At 51.7% G+C, this 17,648-nt stretch overlaps 1 protein-coding gene across 8 annotated transcripts in view; it reads right to left on the bottom strand.

Annotated features, from left to right (window-relative positions):
* RHBG (Rh family B glycoprotein) overlaps window positions 1–17,084 on the bottom strand; it is a 22,248-nt gene extending 5,164 nt beyond the window's left edge. For 2 of the 8 annotated variants that reach the window (XM_017852547.1, XM_017852548.1), the window contains exons 1-7: window positions 16,842–17,059; window positions 7,047–7,233; window positions 5,788–6,203; window positions 3,100–3,266; window positions 2,670–2,807; window positions 2,412–2,545; window positions 1,434–1,555 (exon numbers count right to left, since the gene is read on the bottom strand). In XM_017852547.1, the coding sequence (XP_017708036.1) occupies window positions 1,434–1,555; window positions 2,412–2,545; window positions 2,670–2,807; window positions 3,100–3,266; window positions 5,788–6,203; window positions 7,047–7,233; window positions 16,842–17,028 (1,351 nt within the window). In that variant the 5' untranslated portion in view covers window positions 17,029–17,059. Of the gene's footprint in view, window positions 1–1,433; window positions 1,556–2,184; window positions 2,600–2,669; window positions 2,808–3,099; window positions 3,267–5,787; window positions 6,204–7,046; window positions 7,234–16,841 lie in introns of those variants that run through there. The other 6 variants (XM_017852551.1, XM_017852550.1, XM_017852554.1 and 3 more) reach the window with 6 other exon arrangements.
* Window positions 17,085–17,648: the final 564 nt, after the last annotated feature.

Genomic DNA, 17,648 nt, shown 5'->3' with positions numbered 1-17,648 from the left:
TATATATATATATATATATATATATATATATATATATGCATAGTGGCATGCCACTACTTGGGAGGTTGAGGCAGGAGAATCATTTGAGCCTGGAAGACAGAGGTTGCAGTGAGCTGAGATTGTGCCACTGCACTCCAGCCTGTGTGACAGAACAAGACTCTGCCTCAAAGAAAATGCTTATTGCATAAAAAAAGTTATTAAATGAATGAACTAAACCATATTAGAGAATGAAAATCTCCAGGTGGTCGGGCACTGTGGCTCAAGCCTGTAATCCCAGCGCTTTGGGAGGCCGAGGGGGGCGGATCACCTGAGGTCAGGAGTTCAAGACTAGCCTGGTCAACACGGTGAAACCCCATCTCTAGTAAAAATACAAAAAATTAGCTGGGTGTGGTGGTGCATGCCTGTAATCCCAGCTACTAGGGAGGCTGAGGCAGGAGAATCGCTTGAACCCGGGAGACAGAGGTTGCAGTGAGCCGAGATCGTACCACTGCACTTCAGCCTGGGTGACAGAGCAAGGTTCCATCGAAAAAAAGAAAAAGAGGCCGGGCGTGGTGGCTCAAGCCTGTAATCCCAGCACTTTGGGAGGCCGAGACGGGCAGATCACTAGGTCAGGAGATCGAGACCATCCTGGCTAACACGGTGAAACCCCGTCTCTACTAAAAAATACAAAAAAACTAGCCGGGCGAGGTGGCGGGTACCTGTAGTCCCAGCTACTCGGGAGCCTGAGGCAGGAGAATGGCGTAAACCCGGCAGGTGGAGCTTGCAGTGAGCTGAGATCCGGCCACTGCACTCCAGCCTGGGTGACAGAGCGAGACTCCGTCTCAAAAAAAGAAAAAAAGAAAAAGAAAGGAAGGAAGAAAAAGGAAGGAAGGAAGGAAGGGAGGGAGGAAAGGAGGGAAGGAGGGAGGGAAGGAAGGAAATTTCCAGGTAAGAGCAGAAGGGAGGGGATGCTGAATCAGGTTTTATTGTGAAGGCCAAAAAGACTAAGGCCAAACATGAAGAGGGACTGCCTGACCCAGGGCCATGGGCAGTGTGCCTCTGTGAAAGGTTTTCGCACTGGCATCTGGAGGTGGCAGGCTGTCTCCTCCCCTCCCTGTCCCTGCCCCACATGGTGCAGCCAGCCTCTTCTAGGCCTCAGCCTGAGGTTGGGCTTCCCTCTAGTGGGCAGAGGGAGCAGCACAGGCAAGCATAGACCTGTAAGAGAGGGCCTCGCTCACCCCTCGCCGACTCCCCAGTCGCCCTTGGCACCAGAAAGGAGCAAGCAACTGCATGCACCTCTGTGCCTGCAGGAGGTTGGTTACCCCTTAACCCACAACCCAATCCCTACTTTATGGCACAAAGTAGATGCTCCATAAATATCTATGATTGAATGAATTCATGTCAGGGGTATAGGATCCCATGCCCCTTCCTCTGGAAAATCCAAGGTTACTCACCTCCGAGGCCCCCACCCACAGAGGCAAACATCAGTGTGACAAACAGCCCGAAGAGCTGGTACATGGCCTGTGACGTGGCACTGCGCTGGCCCTCAGCTATGAGTGGAAACACACGCTCCAGCCTGCAGGGAGACCAGATGGTGGAAAGGCAGTGGTAGGGGGAGAGAGGAATGCAGCACGGAGCCAGGGCTACTCATGGCACTGAAACTCGCACTGGGGGATGCGAAGTGGCCAAGAGGGTCTTGAGGGTGCATGCCAGGCTGAGTCTCACCTCCAGGCCACTGCTTAAGCCAGGCCCACAGCCTGGAACACTTTTCCACCCTCGTAGGCCAGCAGACACCTAGGCACTTTTCAAGACTCCATTTGTGGGTTGCTCTTGCCCACCCTTGATGTGCAAAAATAGATCCTAAGGGTTATTAACTCTTACTGACCCTTCAGTAACAAGTAACACTCTTTTTTTTTTTTTTTTGAGACGGAGTCTGGCTCTGTCGCCCAGGCTGGAGTGAGGTGGCCGGATCTCAGCTCACTGCAAGCTCCGCCTCCCAGGTTCACGCCATTCTCCTGCCTCCGCCTCCCAAGTAGCTGGGACTACAGGCGCCCGCCTCGTCGCCCGGCTAGTTTTTTGTATTCTTTAGTAGAGACGGGGTTTCACCGTATTAGCCAGGATGGTCTCGATCTCCTGACCTTGTGATCCGCCCATCTCGGCCTCCCAAAGTGCTGGGATTACAGGCTTGAGCCACCGCACCCGGCCACAAGTAACACTCTTGAAGTCATTTGTCCATGACCTTCTGCTGCACTTGATTGAGGACCAGGAGGGCAGTTTCTGGATTGGTTTTGTTAACTCCAGTTTCCTTTGCTCCCAGAATATGGAGGAATGAATGAATGAATTCTTTTTTCTTGGTCACACACAAAGAAAGAGAATGGCAGAGGTCGTTCCAGAGGGATGGTGACTGCAGTGCGGGCTGGGAGGAAACTCACCCATCTCCATAAGCTTCATGGGTGGCAAGCCCAGCCACAAGGACCCCCAGGAGGGCCCCCAGGACCCCTGGCATCCCATGGAGGTTGTGGACTCCAGATGTGTCTTGGACTTTGAATTTTGATTCAAGGATGGGCTGGAGGGCAGGACAGATCATGAGTCTCCTGTGCCCACTCCCCACCACCTCATCCTGTTGGAGAGGCGGGAGAAAAGTCATTGAAGACTCCATGTTCTGCCCAGGCCCCAAGAGGCATCTATACCGTAAAGAACTTGTACCCCAGCGTGGAGACAGTCCCAGCCAAGAAGCCAGCTGCCAGAGCCCCAAAGGGTGTCAGCATCATCTCACTCGAGGTCCCCACCACAACCCCTCCGGCCAGCGCTGCATTTTGGATGTGAACCTAAGGGAAGAGCAAAGTATCGGAGGCCCTTTCAGATCGCCACACCCACAGCAACCCAACCCTACCCACCACAGTGACACCTACTGCTTCTGGAAGTCCCTCTGCCATCTAGCCTCTCACTCTCCCGCTATCGTATCTCCTCCCATTCTGACCCCACAGCCACCAACACAGATGGAGCCCCTATGCCTGTGCCCTTATCTGTTCCCCGGGAGAATCTTTCCTGAGGGTCTCAGACCTCTCCTCCCCCACCCAGGCCACCCCCTCTGCCTCTCTGAAGTCCTCTTCCCCATACCATGTCAAGCCTCCCGTCTTCCCCCACAAGGGCTGACAAGGCAAAGGTGCTGAGGGTGCTGGCAGCCAGGGAGTAGTATGTGTTGAGGGCCGTCTGATGCTGCCCAGTCCCCAGTGCTGTGAGTGCAGAGTTGAAGCTAGGCCAGAAGATCCACAGGAAGATGGTCCCTAGATGATGGACAGGCAGGCGGAATGAGAAGAAGGAAGTGGCTCCCACGCAAGGTACAAGTTGTATAACTGCAGGCAAGTCACCTACCCTCAGCAGCCTCAGTTTCCTCATCTGTTCAGTGGGATTGATAACAATACCACCTTGGGCTGGGCACAGTGGCTCAAGCCTGTAATCCCAGCACTTTGGGAGGCCGAGGCGGGCAGATCACTTGAGCTCAGGAGTTTGAGACCAGCCTGGATGACATAGTGAAACCCCATCTCTACCAAAAATACAAAAGAATTAGCCGGGCATGGTAGCACGTGCCTGTAGTTCCAGCTACTTAGGAGGCTGAGGCAGGAGGCTCGCTTGAGCCTGGGAGGCAGAGGTTGCAGTGAGCTGAGATCATGCCACTATACTCCAGCCTAGGCTGGAGTATAGTGTCCAGAGTACTGCATCCAGCTGGAACATTGGCATTTTTTAAGTGTCAAAAAAGGAAAAGAAGGCCGAGCACGGTGGCTCACTCCTATAATCCCAGCACTTTGGGAGGCTCGAGGCAGGTGGATCACAAGGTCGGGTTCAAGACCAGCCTGACCAACATGGTGAAACCCCGTCTCTACTAAAAATACAAAAATTAGCCGGGTGTGGTGGCACACGCCTGTAATCCCAGCTACTCAGGAGGCTGAGGCAAGAGAATTGCTTGAACCTGGGAGGCAGAGGTGCAGTGAGCCGAGATCACGCACTGCACTCCAACCTGGGAGACAGAGCAAGACTCCATCTCAAAAAAAACAAAAACAAAAAAAAAGAAAGGAAATGAAAAAAGGCAAAGGCCATTGCATGTTGGGGACTATGCTGGGTGCTTGATACACATATCAGGAAAACAGTGATAACCTCAATCTCTCCTAGACAGGGTGGACCCTTCAGTGTTTGGGAAAAGCCTCTGTTTGCTGAGTACTGAATGGGCTGGGCCTGTGCATTTTGGGAAAGAACTGGGAGCCCATTTACCCTGCCTTCCTGCATGAGGTTCCCAGGCCCGTCCTGGAGGGAAAGATAGAAGGACCCAAAGGATAAGGTGAGGGAGAAGGCTGGGGAGCCTGTGGTGTAAGCCAGTGAGGTGGGAGGCTTAGGGACCGCCCCTCAGTCCTGAGTAGTCTGTTGGGTGTGGCTTCTCCTAGCAGCCCCGCAATCTTGAGTAAAATCTCCCACACTCATATTTGCATCCTGTAGGTGGAGCCTTTGTGGGAGAATCCAAGAAGGGGCCTCACTCCTGTCTGGGTGACACTAAAATCCAGGAGCTGGGAGGCAGAGAACTGAGAATGCAAGTCTCCTGGGAACACCTGGAAATCTTGGGGAAGCCTTTGGAATTCAAGGCAAACTTATCTGGGTCTCAAAGGGCAAGGAGGCCTCAGCTGCCCTGGGGTTCTTTGTACTCTGACCCAGCAGTGCTGAGCAATCCTAAGCCAGCCTCTCTGTTTCATACAGGAATAGGCACTTCAGTCCCTATTCAATACCTTCTATGAAAAAAATTAAAAATACGGATTTGCCTTCTGTCTGCAGTTATGAAAATAGAGGAACAGAAGCCAAGGTGGAGGCACATGCTTAGAAGCAGGTGGTGGTGGCCGGGTGCGGTGGCTCACGCCTATAATCCCAGCCCTTTGGGAGGCCGAGGAGGGTGGATCACCTGAGGTCAGGAGTTCGAGACCAGCCTGGCCAACATGGTGAAACCCTGTCTCTACCAAAAATATAAAAAATTAGCCAGGTGTTGTGACACACGCCTGTAATCCCAGCTACTCGGGAGACTGAGGCAGGAGAATTGCTTGAACCCAGGAGGCAGAAGCTGCGCTGAGCTGAGATTGCACCACTGCACTCCAGCCTGGGCAACAGAGCAAGGCTCCGTCTCAAAAAATTTAAAAAAAATAAAAAATAAAGAAAGAAAGAAAGAAAGAAGAAGAAGCAGGTGGTGGTGACAGGGCTCCTAGCACCTATGGGTCCCTGGGGTGACCCAAGACCTTTCCTCTCCTTATCCCTGCCTGAGAGTGCAGGGGCTTCCAGGCATCAGGAATCTCCCGGGAGGAAATATCCTTAGGAGGGGGAAGGCAGCACCAGGGGCCTGCAGAGATTGCCTGTTTGCCGGGAACCAGACACGCAAAGGCCTGGAGGCAAGGGCAGACAAAAGCTGAGTCTGGCTGGAGCCTGAGCCAGTGAGGAGGGAGGAGGAGGGGCTGACATGGCAGCTGAGGAGGCCACTTTCTAACCCGTGGCTGGTGGGAGCCCTGGAAGGTTTTAAGTAGGGATGGAGGTGGATTTAGAAAGGACCCAGGGCATATGCATTCCCCAGGGCTGAATTCTAAGAACTTATCATAAAACTGTTGAGAATGGTAAGTGCAGATCCCAGAGCTCTCACAGCAGAATCCAAATGGGAAGTGAGTGCCCAGGCACAACCCCAGGACTGCAGTCAGCACCACGAGAGACAGTCGCCTCTAGCCCAGATCAGAGGCCTCCAGACCAGCCCCCTGCCCTGCTACTGCACCTCGCAGGCCTCACCAATCATGGCGAAGAGGTCTGAATGGTAGACGGAGCCCTGGCGGTGCTTGCTCTTCTCCAGCTGGGGCCTGTACAGAACCCGCGAAAGGACCAGCCCAAAGTAGGCACCAAAGGTGTGGATAGTCATGGAGCCTCCGGCATCTCTCACCTGGGGAGGTGCGGTGAGGTGGAGAGGCAGCACCCCGCCCCCGCCCCCATGCTCCTGGCTCAGAGGCTGACCTTGACCACCCCCCACCCCCCACTCCATCCCTCCCCAGACTCTCACCCCCAGGAGATGAAGGAGCACAAACTCATTGATGCCAAACAGCACCACTTCCAGCAGGGCCATGAGCAGCAGCTGTGCAGGCCCGGTCTTGCCCAGGAGGGCACCAGAGGAGATGAGCACGGCCCCCACACAAAAGTCAGCGTTGATCATGCTGGGGATGGGGCAGAAGGGGGAGCACAAGAGGGGTGAGGGAGGCTGGCCTCTGGGCTTCTGCCTGACATGAAGCCAGGGCAGCATGACTTGGTGGGGGGGTGGGGGTGGAGTTCTGGAGAAAAGACAAGGAGGTCAAGCTCCTCCCTGGAGTTGGAAGGGATCACCTGGCCCTGTTTGTAGATGAGGAAATCGAGTCTCAAGGAGGTTCTGTGACTTGGCTGACAAAAGCCACACTAGGTGGAGGAACCAGAGCTGTCTACCCTTCTCGCAGCTCTTGGGGAACAAGGGCCCTAAAGAATGAGGAGGTATGGCCGGGCGCGGTGGCTCAAGCCTGTAATCCCAGCACTTTGGGAGGCCGAGACGGGCGGATCACGAGGTCAGGAGATCGAGACCATCCTGGCTAACATGGTGAAACCTCGTCTCTACTAAAAAATACAAAAAACTAGCCGGGCGAGGTGGCGGGCGCCTGTAGTCCCAGCTACTCGGGAGGCTGAGGCAGGAGAATGGCGTAAACCCAGGAGGCGGAGCTTGCAGTGAGCTGAGATCCGGCCACTGCACTCCAGCCTGGGCGGCAGAGCGAGACTCCGTCTCAAAAAAAAAAAAAAAAAAAAAAAAAAAAAAAAAAAGAATGAGGAGGTGGGGCTGAGTGTGAGGGTCAAGGATGGGAGAGGAAATCAGGCAATAAGGACAGGCAGGACACCTAGAGAAACCAAGTGACACCCAGAATCATGAGTCAGGAAGCAGACTTGAAGGACAGGGCTAACCATCCTGGGGCCCCCATGGGCCCAGGGGCCCCGCCCATACTGAACCTGCGGGAGCTGGGTAGGTGGTGGCTGCCTACCTCTCCACACCAACATGGATGTGGCCACTGTGGAAGGAGTGGAGAAAACCCTGGACCAGTGTGGACCACTGCAGGGCAAAGGCGGCCAGGAGGAAGGTGAAGCCCACGCTGCTGAAGCCGTAACGCTGCAGGAAGACCATGAGGAAGCCAAAGCCCACGAAGACCATGGCATGCACATCCTGGAAGCCTGCAGTGGGCAGGGACAGGTGGGGCACTTGGGGGCTGCTCTAGCTAGCCCATAATTCAGTCAGCTACCCTGCCAGTGTCCCTGGCTCTCACCAGCCAGGGCTGCCTTGAGTCGAGCCTATAAAACTCCTCAGGCACCTCAGGGGCTCCCAGCTCTGAGCCACCTGCACAGAGCTGGCCAGCTTGGAGCAGTGGGACCCCGACATCCCTGCTGTCCTCATGTCAGAGCAAGGGAGTAAAGCCTTCTGCTCTATTCATTTGCCTCATCCCCGGGTCTCTTACAACAGACTGGCTGGAAGTCCAACCTGTGCTCTTTTCTGCTGCAGTCCCTGACTTTCTCCATGCTCAAAATTCTCCCCACTACAGACTTCTTTTCAACATTTCCTCTCTGCTAAAAAGTCCTTCTTCACATCTACCCTCCATCCCTCATACTTCAGAGACTATGCCTCTTCCTTTTGAGGATTTTTAAGTTATTATTATTACTAGATGTCTCGCTCTGTCACCGAGGGAAGAGTGCAGTGGCATGATCATAGCTCACTGCAGCCTCAAACTCCTGTACTCAGCCAATCCTCCCACTTTGGCCTCCTAAGTCACTGGGACTACAGGTGAGGCCCACTGTACCCAGTTATTTTTTTAAAAATTGTGGCGCCGGGCACGGTGGCTCACGCCTGTAATCCCAGCACTTTGGGAGGCTGAAGCGGGTGGATCACAAGGTCGGGAAATCGAGACTATCCTGGCTAACGCAGTGGAACCCTGTCTCTACTAAACTGCAAAACTTAGCTAGGTGTTTTGGCGGGCCCATTTATATAAAACAATAATAATAATCAACTTGGCATAGTGGCAGGCACCTATAGCTACTCAGGAGGCTGAAGCAGAAGGATCGCCTGGGCTCAGGAGTCTGAGGCTACAGTGAGCTATGATCACATCACTGCCCTCCAGCCTGGGTGACAGAGTGAGACCCCATCTCTAACAAATAATAACATACAGTAATATTGAAAATGAGGTCGGCCGGGTGCGGGGCTCACGCCTGTAATCCTAGCACTTTGGGAGGCTGAGGTGGGCGAATCATGAGGTCAGGAGATCGAGACCATCCTGGCTAACACGGTGAAACCCCGTCTCTACTAAAAATACAAAAAATTAGTGGGTGTGGTGGTGGGCGCCTGTAGTCCCAGCTACTCCGGGAGGCAGAGCTTGCAGTGAGCCGAGATCGTGACACTGCACTCTAGCCTATACAACAGAGTGAGACTCCATCAAAAAAAAAAAAAAGAAAGAAAGAAAATGAGGTATGAGGTAAATGCAAATACTTTGCTTTAGTTATTAGCTTGTTCTGTAACTGCCCCCCTCCCATCTATTTGTAAACTTGTAAATAAGGTTTGAATCAACCTAGTCTGATGATGTTCAGCCCCAACCATCTGGTCCTGTTTTCTTTTGTCTTGGGTCTATGTACATAGTAATACCATGCTATATTTTTTATTTTAATCAAGAAACACCAGAGAAAGCGTGTCGTGAGCACTGTTATTGCATTTGTTGTAAATATGTTATTGAGAAATGGGCTATTATCACCCTAAACTCCAATTTTATAGCTTCATGTAAAATTTTTCTTTTTTTTTTTTTTAGATAGTCTCACTCTGTCACCCAGGCTGGAGTGCAGTGGTGTGACTCAGCTCACTTCGACTTCCGCCTCCTGGGTTCAAGCGATTCTAGTGCCTCAGCCTCTCCAGTAGCTGGGATTACAGGGATGGACCACCCTGCCTGGCTAATTTTTGTATTTTTCATAGAAGCAGTGCTTAACCATGTTGGCCAAGCTGGTCTCAAACTCCTAATCTCAAGTGATCTACCTGCCTCAGCTTCCCAAATTGTTCAGATTACAGGCATAAGCCACTGCACCCGGCTGTGAAAAATTTCCCTTAGAACTTAGTGCTAAGAAATGTTACTTTCCAGGCCGGGCGCGGTGGCTCAAGCCTGTAATCCCAGCACTTTGGGAGGCCGAGACGGGCGGATCACGAGGTCAGGAGATCGAGACCATCCTGGCTAACACGGTGAAACCCCATCTCTACTAAAAAAGAAAATGCACAAAAAAAAAATTAGCCGGGCGTGGCGGCAAGCACTTGTAGTCCCAGCTACTTGGGAGGCTGAGGCAGGAGAATGGCGTGAACCCGGGAGGCGGAGCTTGCAGTGAGCCGAGATCGCGCCACTGCACTCCAGCCTGGGCAACTGAGCGAGACTCCATCTCAAAAAAAAAAAAAAAAAAAAAAAATGTCACTTTCCCCAGGAACCGGTCTGCTTTCCCACCTTCAGGCAGCCAAGGTGCTGCGCACCATGGACCAGGCTCTGGGAATTAACTGTCATCAAGGCAGCCACAGTCCGTACTCTCACAGAGCAAGGAAGACAGGCATGGAAGAGTCAAAGAACTGCATGTGTGAGGCTTCCTTGGCTGCCTGGAGCTCAGAGTTCCACTGGAATCACAACTGAACAACTGTAGGCCCTGTATGTGGTTCATTATTTATGTTCTGCTTCTCTCCTTTGCTTTTCTTATACACATGTTTTGGTTGTAAATGACTTCAAGTCTCTTGTAGAAAGAGGTTGATCATAAAGAAAACAAGCCGGGCACGGTGGCTAACGCCCATAATCCCAGCACTATGGGAGGCCTAGGCGGGCAGATCACAAGGTCAAGAGATCGAGACCATCCTGGCCAACATGGTGAAACCCCATCTCTACTAAAAATACAAAAATTAGCTGGGCATGGTGGCATGTGCCTGTAGTCCCAGCTACTCGGGAGGCTGAGACAGGAGAATCACTTGAATCCCAGCACTTTGGGAGGCCGAGACGGGCGGATCACGAGGTCAGGAGATCGAGACCATCCTGGCTAACATGGTGAAACCCCGTCTCTACTAAAAAAAATACAAAAAACTAGCCAGGCGAAGTGGCGGGCGCCTGTAGTCCCAGCTACTTGGGAGGCTGAGGCAGGAGAATGGCGTGAACCCGGGAGGCGGAGCTGGCAGTGAGCCGAGTTTGCCCCCCGCCCCCCCAGTCTGGGCCCACGGGCGAGCCTCAAAAAAAAAAAAAAAGAAAAGAAAAGAAAAGAAAAGAAAAAAAAAATTATGCTCCCCTTTTTTTGGTGGAATCTGATGAGGCATCGACAAGTCAGAAAATAATCGTTGAACTTTATTTATTTTTGTAGAGATGTCAGTCTCGCTATGTTGCTGCCCAGGCTGCTCTCAAACTCCTAGCCTCAAGCAATCCTCTCACCTCAGCCTCAAGAGTAGCTGGGATTGCAGGCATGAGCCACCACACCTGGCTCAATTACTGAACTTTAGAATGCAATCAATAACTTTGAGAGAAGTATGATTTTATGCTTTTTGTGTGTGTGTGTGTCATATGCATGGGCAGATAGGAAATGAGTTAGCAAGGCCCTAGAAGAGGGCTGGATATGTACTGAAATTAGAGGTCTGAGGCCGGGCGCAGTGGCTCACCCCTGTAATTCCAGCACTTTGGGAGGCTGAGGTAGGTGGATCACCTGAGGTCAAGAGTTCAAGACCAGCCTGGCCAACATGGCGAAACCCCGTCTCTACTAAAAATACAAAAATTAGCCAGGTGTGGTGGTACACACCTGTAATCCCAGCTACTAGGAAGACTGAGGCAATAGAATTTCTTGACCCAGGAGGTAGAGGTTACAGTGAGCCAAGATAGTGCCATTGCACTCCAGCTTGGGCAACAAGAGAGAAACTGTGTCTCCAAAAAAAAAAGAAATTAGAGAGGTCTGCAGCTACCAGCCCTAGGGTTGGGACACTAAATGTCCCCAACTCTGCACTGCTTCTCCAGACCTACCCACTCCCCAAATCATCCAGATCCTAAAACAGTAAGAGATGAATGGATAAAGAAAATGTGGTATATATACACAGTGGAATACTATTCAGCCATAAAAAAGAATGGAATTCTGGCCAGGCGAGGTGGCTCATGCCTATAATTCCAGCACTTTGGGAGGCCGAGGCAGGCAGACCTGAGTTCGGGGAGTTCGAGACCAGCCTGACCAACATGGAGAAACCCCATTTCTACTAAAAATACAAAATTAGCCAGGTGTGGTAATCTCAGTTACTCAGGAGGCTGAGGCAGAAGAATCACTTGAACCTGGGAGGCAGAGATTGCAGTGAGCCGAGATCGTGCCATTGCACTCCAGCCTGGGCAACAAGAGCGCACTCCATCTCAAAAAAAAAAAAAAAAAAAAAAAAAAAAAGGAATCCTATCATTCGTGGCAACACGGATGGAACTGGAGGACTTTATAATTGAAATAAGCCAGGAATGGAAAGCTAAACACTGCATATTCTCACTCATATGTGGAAGTTAAAAAAAAGTTGCTCTCATAGAAGTAAAAAGTAAGGCCGGGCGCAGTGGCTCAAGCCTGTAATCCCAGCACTTTGGGAGGCCGAGACGGGCGGATCACGAGGTCAGAAGATCGAGGCCATCCTGGCTAACACGGTGAAACCCCGTCTCTACTAAAAAATACAAAAAAACTAGCCGGGCAAGGTGGCGGGTGCCTGTAGTCCCAGCTACTCGGGAGACTGAGGCAGGAGAATGGCGTGAACCCGGGAGGCGGAGCTTGCAGTGAGCCGAGATCCGGCCACTGCACTCCAGCCTGGGCGACAGCGCGAGATTCTGTCTCAAAAAAAAAAAAAAAAAGTAAAAAAAAAAAAAAAGTAAAAAGTAGAACAAAGGATAATAAAGACAGAAGAGTAGGGGGAAGGGGGAATAGGGAGAGATCGTTAAAGGACACAAAATTACAGCCAATTACATCTAAGATAGAAGAAATAAGGTATAGATCTAGTGATCTATACCCAGTGATCCCCAACCTTTTTGGAATCCGGGACCAGTTTCCTGGAAGGTAATTTTTCCACAAATGGTTGGGGGGTGGGAGATGGTTTCAGATTGATACTGTTCCATCTCAGATCATCAGGCATTAGATTCTCATAAGGAGTGCACAACCTAGATCCCTCACATGCACAGTTCGCAATAGGGTTCGCACTCCTATAAGAATCTAATGCCACCATGATCTAACAGGAGACAGAGCTCGGGCAGTAACATTCACTCACCTCCTGCTGTGCAGCCCCGGTCCTAACCAGCCTAGGAGTTGAGGACCTTATAGCATTGTAGAGTGACTATAGTTAGCAATAATATATTCTATCATTTCAAACAGGAGGAGGATACTGAATGTTCCCAACGCAAATAAATGATAAACATTTGAGATGATGGGGAAAAAAAGGGAGGAGAGGCATCACTTAAAACTCAGCCCGCACCCTAAGTTCTTTTAGCCTCACCGCTGGCTGCTTTTCTCCTTGTGCAAAAAGTAAAGAGAATCCATGTCTATTCTAGTGCTCAAGGACAGCAAGGTAAGGAAGGGTGCTAGGTCGAAGGGCTCCTGACCATTACATGCCAAAACCAGTCCAGAACTTGTGTGGTATAAGTGTTTACATCTCCCACCCCAGGTTTGTTGGGAATCAAAACTCAAGGCTCTGACCTTTCAACTGGAGTCTAAACATCAAGAAATCTCCTTCTCTGGGAACATTCCACAATGAGAAATTCTTTTTGGGCTCTGAGAGGTGAGGGGCTGTTCCAGTTGGAGGTGGAGGAAAAAGATAAGGCAACCTCTCAACATCCCCTTTAGAGGATGCCTGTGCGGGTGGGACGGAGTCTGATGCCCACCCTGCCCCACCCCCACCAAACTCATGCACTTTTAAATTTTTTTGAGACAGAATCTTGCTCTGTTGTCCAGGCTTGAGTGCGGTGGTGCCGTTACAACTTACTGCAGCCTCAACCTCCTGGGCTCAAGCAATTTTCCCTCCTTAGCCTCCAGAGTAGCTAGGACTACAGGTGCTTGTTACCACATTGGGCTAATTTTATTTTTTATAGAGAAGAGGTCTCACTTTGTTTGTTGCCCAGGCTGGTCTCAAATTCCTGGCTTCAAGCAGTCCTCTCACCTCAGCTTCCCAAAATGCTGGGATAACAGCATGAACCACAGTGCCCAGCCCCTAGCACCTTTGACTGGAGAGAAGATAAAGCTCTCCAAAGCCACCTATTACTCTCCCTCCTTCTCTTACTGCCTCTCTGCAATCCAGCTAGATAAATCCTGGACCAGACAAGATTATGGGAGAAGAAAGCTGTTAAAGCTGGGGCTTTGGCATCTAGCAGGGCTTGATTTAAATTCTAGGTCTGGCCAGGCCTGGTGTCTCATGCCTGTAATCCAAGCACTTTAGGAGACTGAGGCAGGAGCATTGCTTGAGCCTGGGAGGTGGAAGCTACAGTGAACCGTGATCATGCCACTGCACTCCAGCCTGGGTGACAGAGTGAGACCCTGTTTCAATCAATCAGTTAATTCCAGGACTCCCTGCCTCCTTCTGATCCTATGACCTTGGGCAAGCCTCTGAGCCTGTTTTCTCATCTGTAAAGTATGGATATTAAATATGATAAGCAAGAAGAAGCAGGGGGAGCTGAGGGGCCATCTCCCCAACTTCCCCACCATTCATCCCACCTGCCTCTAGGGGACAGTAGGGCTGTATTCTCTCTCCTAGAAGAGATCACAAGCCACTCTGGTCCTGGTCACATCCTTCATCCCCCACCTCTTTCAGGAAGATCCTGATTCCATCTATCCTAAATCCCTCTCTCTGCAAGTAAGGTCTGTGAGACGTATAAAAATAAGAACCTGTCCATGTTTTTTCAGAACACTTTCTCATGTTTGCTTCTGTGGCCCTTTAGCCCTGGCTCTTTCCCCTTCTTTGTTATTTTTCCACCACTTGCTTTCTGGAAGAAGAGGCTTGTAGTGTAGGGGGAAGGACACAGATGGGACTCAAGAGACCTGGTTCTAGCCTGGCTCTTCTGTAACTTGCTGTGTGACTTGGCCAGGTCACATGACCTCTCTGGCTCACTCTCAACATCTGAGTGGGTGAACCAGATGGGCTCTCAGGGTCCTTCCAGCAGAGAAAACAGACGGACCCTCAGACTAGCCATGTCTTGGCATTGGCCAGTCCGGGAGCTCAGCAATAGCCGCACAACTCCCTTTCATCTCCCGAATCAAAGGGCAGTGGCTACACCTCCCTCTGGCCCTGACCCCTTCCCTTGGGCACAGGGACAGGTGAGGACCCGGCTCATCAAAGCCCCAGGCTCTAGGGACCTTGCACCTCCCTCCTGCCCAACCTTCCCCCACAACGGTATCCAAGTCCACAGGAATGGAAACCTAGGGCAAAAAAAGAAGTAGGAATCCCACCTGTTATATCTCCCTTATTGCAATTCAGGGATGAAATACTGTATGTCTGAGGAGAGCCTACCATTGCAGCGCAGGAGCAAGAGGCTGGACTCCAGGGAAGGCTTTGTAATAAGGAGGGCTTCAAGGAGAAGCAAGTCAGGGGTTCATGGCAAGCAGCCAGGTCAGACCCTTACACAACAGCTTACTTCTGTCAGATCCGGACTGCTCCCTCCCAACTCTTTATCCTTCTTTTCTAGCCAAGACTGTGGATGATCTATGGGGAGGGAGGAGCTGTAGCCCCTTCTGCCTAGGGTGGGTGGGGGGTCTGGTATTTCATGCCCAAGTCCAAGTTTCCACCTCACCCTCTATATCCTCAGCATTTTGAGCTTCATTTTGTTGGGTCTAGAATAGGGTGAGGTGGGGATAGCCTGCCATCAGCTCTGCATACAGAAAGTAGGGTAATAGGGCCAGGTGCGGTGGCTCACGCCTGTAATCCCAGCACTTTGGGAGGCCGAGGCGGCTGGATCACCTGAGGTCAGGAGTTCAAGACCAGCCTGGCCAACATGGCGAAACCTTGTCTCTACTAAAAATACAAAACTTAGCTAGGCGTTTTGGTGGGCGCCTGTAATCCCAGCTTCTCACGAGGCTGAGGAGGGTGATTTGCTTGAACCTGGGAGGTGAAGGTTGCAGTGAACCGGGATCGTGCCATTGCACTCCAGCCTGGGCAACAGAGTAAGACTCTGTCTCAAAAAAAAAAAAAAAAGAAAGGAAGGAAGTAGGGTAATGACAACTGGAAATTTTTAATAGGAGACTCTCACACTCTAGGCCTTGTTTGAATGTGTCTCCTTTAAACTGAGGCATCCTTTTTCCCCTTGCTCAGATGGGAAAAACTGAGGCTTGGAGATGACCTGCCCAAGCACTTGTGATAAATTCTGGAGATCTGGTGCTCTTGGTCGCAGCTGCCTAGGGCCTAAATTGCAAGACAGGGTCCCCAACCTTTGAAGGAGAGGCTCTATTCCCATGGGGCCAAGGGTGGGGGTGGGAGGTTAACTCTCTCTCTATCGAAACTTGTCAGCAGGCAGGTGACTTGGGCAAGAAGCTTAGGATGCCTGAGTTCTAGTTCCAGCTCTGCCACTCACCTGATGGGTGATCGTGAACAATTCACAACCCCTCTGAGACTCAGCTTCCCCTTCTGTGAAATGGGCTAATGACTCTGCCATGCTTCCTGCCAAGTCTGGGGGCTGCTGCTCTGTGATTAGCAGGTAGAGGGTGACTCATTTTCTTTCTTTTTTTTTTTTTTTTTTTTTTTGAGGCAGAGTTTCACTCTGTTGTCGCCCAGGCTGGAGTTCAGTGGTGCAATCTCGGCTCACTGCAACCTTGCAAACTGCACTTCCCCAGTTCAAGTGATTCTCCTGCCTCAGCCTCCCAAGTAGCCACGATTACAGGTGCCCACCACCACGCTTGGCTAATTTTTTTGTTTGTTTTATTTTGTTTTCGAGATGGAGTCTGGCTCTGTCACCCATGCTGAAGTGCAGTGGTGCGATCCTGACTCACTGCAACCTCCGTCTCCCAAATTCAAGAGATTCTCTTGCCTCAGCCTCCCAAGTAGCTGGGACTACAGGTGCCTGCCACCACACCCGGCTAAATTTTTGTGTTTTTAGTAGAGACGGGGATTTCACCATGTTGGCCAGACTGGCCTTAAACTCCTGATCTCAGATGATTCGCCTGCCTCAGCCTCCCAAAATGCTGGGATTACAGGTGTAAGCCACCACGACTGGCCAGTTGCCTCATTTTCTCTTTGTCTCTGAAAGGACCAGCTTTGAGGGACTGGGGAAGAAATGCCTGATCTCAACTGGTCTTGGCTGCCTATATGTGTGGGCAATTCATACCTAACACCTGCCATTATGACCTCTCACAACCCCACTCTTACCTTCCCTGCCCAGCAGGATTCTCTTTCCCATGCTCAGGGTGGAGCCCCTAGGAAAGGCAGTCTCTGGAACAGCCAGCAAAGCCCAACTAGGCCAACTGAGAGTGGGACAAGGGGATGGTTAAAGCTGGGGCTCTAGATCTGGCTTCCAATCCCAACTCCCCCACTCGTGACTATGTGACCCTGAATCAGCCACTTAACCAAGCCTCAGTTTCCCCACCTTTGTCTATCTCATAGACTAAGTGAGATAATGTATATGTACCACGGTACCCTGGATCATAGCAGGCACTAGTGAAAGGGTGAGATTTTAAACCCAGAGCCTCTCCACCTCAGAGCGAGATGGCTTCCCAGCTAAATGGGGGCCCCCAAATGCTCCCTCCCAAGACGCCGGAGGGTCTTTGCAAAGCTTGGGTTCTTTGCTTCCCGCGCGCCCTCACCCCGCACTCACTTGGGTAGCGAAAGTAAAATTCATTGTCCGCGTTACTGTGGTTGCCCCGGTGCCAGAGGGCAGCGTCGGTTTTGTGGTTGTAGCGGACAAAGACAGCAAAGAGAACGGCAGTGGCGCCCTGGAGGAAGAGGCACAGCAGGGGAAGCTGCAGTCGCCGGCCCGCGGCGCGGCTGGGAGACCCGGCCATAGGTCTGGGCTGCGATCTAGGCTGGCGCTCGCAGGCTCTGGCAGACAATCCCCGGCGGCAGGGCAGGTTTCGCGGAGCCCCGCCCACAGAGGCGCTGCCCACGGAGGCCCCGCCCTCACCTGCCGCAGGCCCAGGGCCCCGGAGACCAGGAGCAGGGCGTGGGGGGTTCCTGGACCCTCGGCCCGAGGTGGGGCCAAGACTTGGGGAAGGGAGTCGCACAGTCCTGGCGCTGACCCTAGCACTGTTAAGGTGCCAGGTCCTTGGACGTGACCCTGGAAAGGTGCCATGTGTTCTGCCCTGATAGGCACAGCTGTGGGACCTGGGGGTGGGAGAACCCGCACCCTCATACATGATGTTACTTTAGAGTGTCTCCCAAGGAATAAGTGGCCCTTAAAAATCCTGGTCTGGGCCGGGAACGGTGGCTCACGCCTGTAATCCCAGCACTTTGGGAGGCCGGGTTGGGTGGATCACTTGAGGTCAGGAATTGGTGACCAGCTAGGCCAACATAGTGAAACCCTGTCTCTACTAAAAATAAAATAAAATAAAATAAAATAAAATAAAAATTAGCTGGGCATGGTGGTGCACACCTGTAGTCCCAGCTACTTGGGAGTCGGAGGCAT

This window comes from Rhinopithecus bieti, unplaced genomic scaffold, assembly GCF_001698545.2.
Source record: "Rhinopithecus bieti isolate Rb0 unplaced genomic scaffold, ASM169854v2 scaffold_33937, whole genome shotgun sequence".
Classification (NCBI taxonomy): domain Eukaryota; kingdom Metazoa; phylum Chordata; class Mammalia; order Primates; family Cercopithecidae; genus Rhinopithecus; species Rhinopithecus bieti.
Note: the sequence above shows the minus strand (reverse complement) of the source record. Positions and strands in the feature narration are given on the sequence as shown.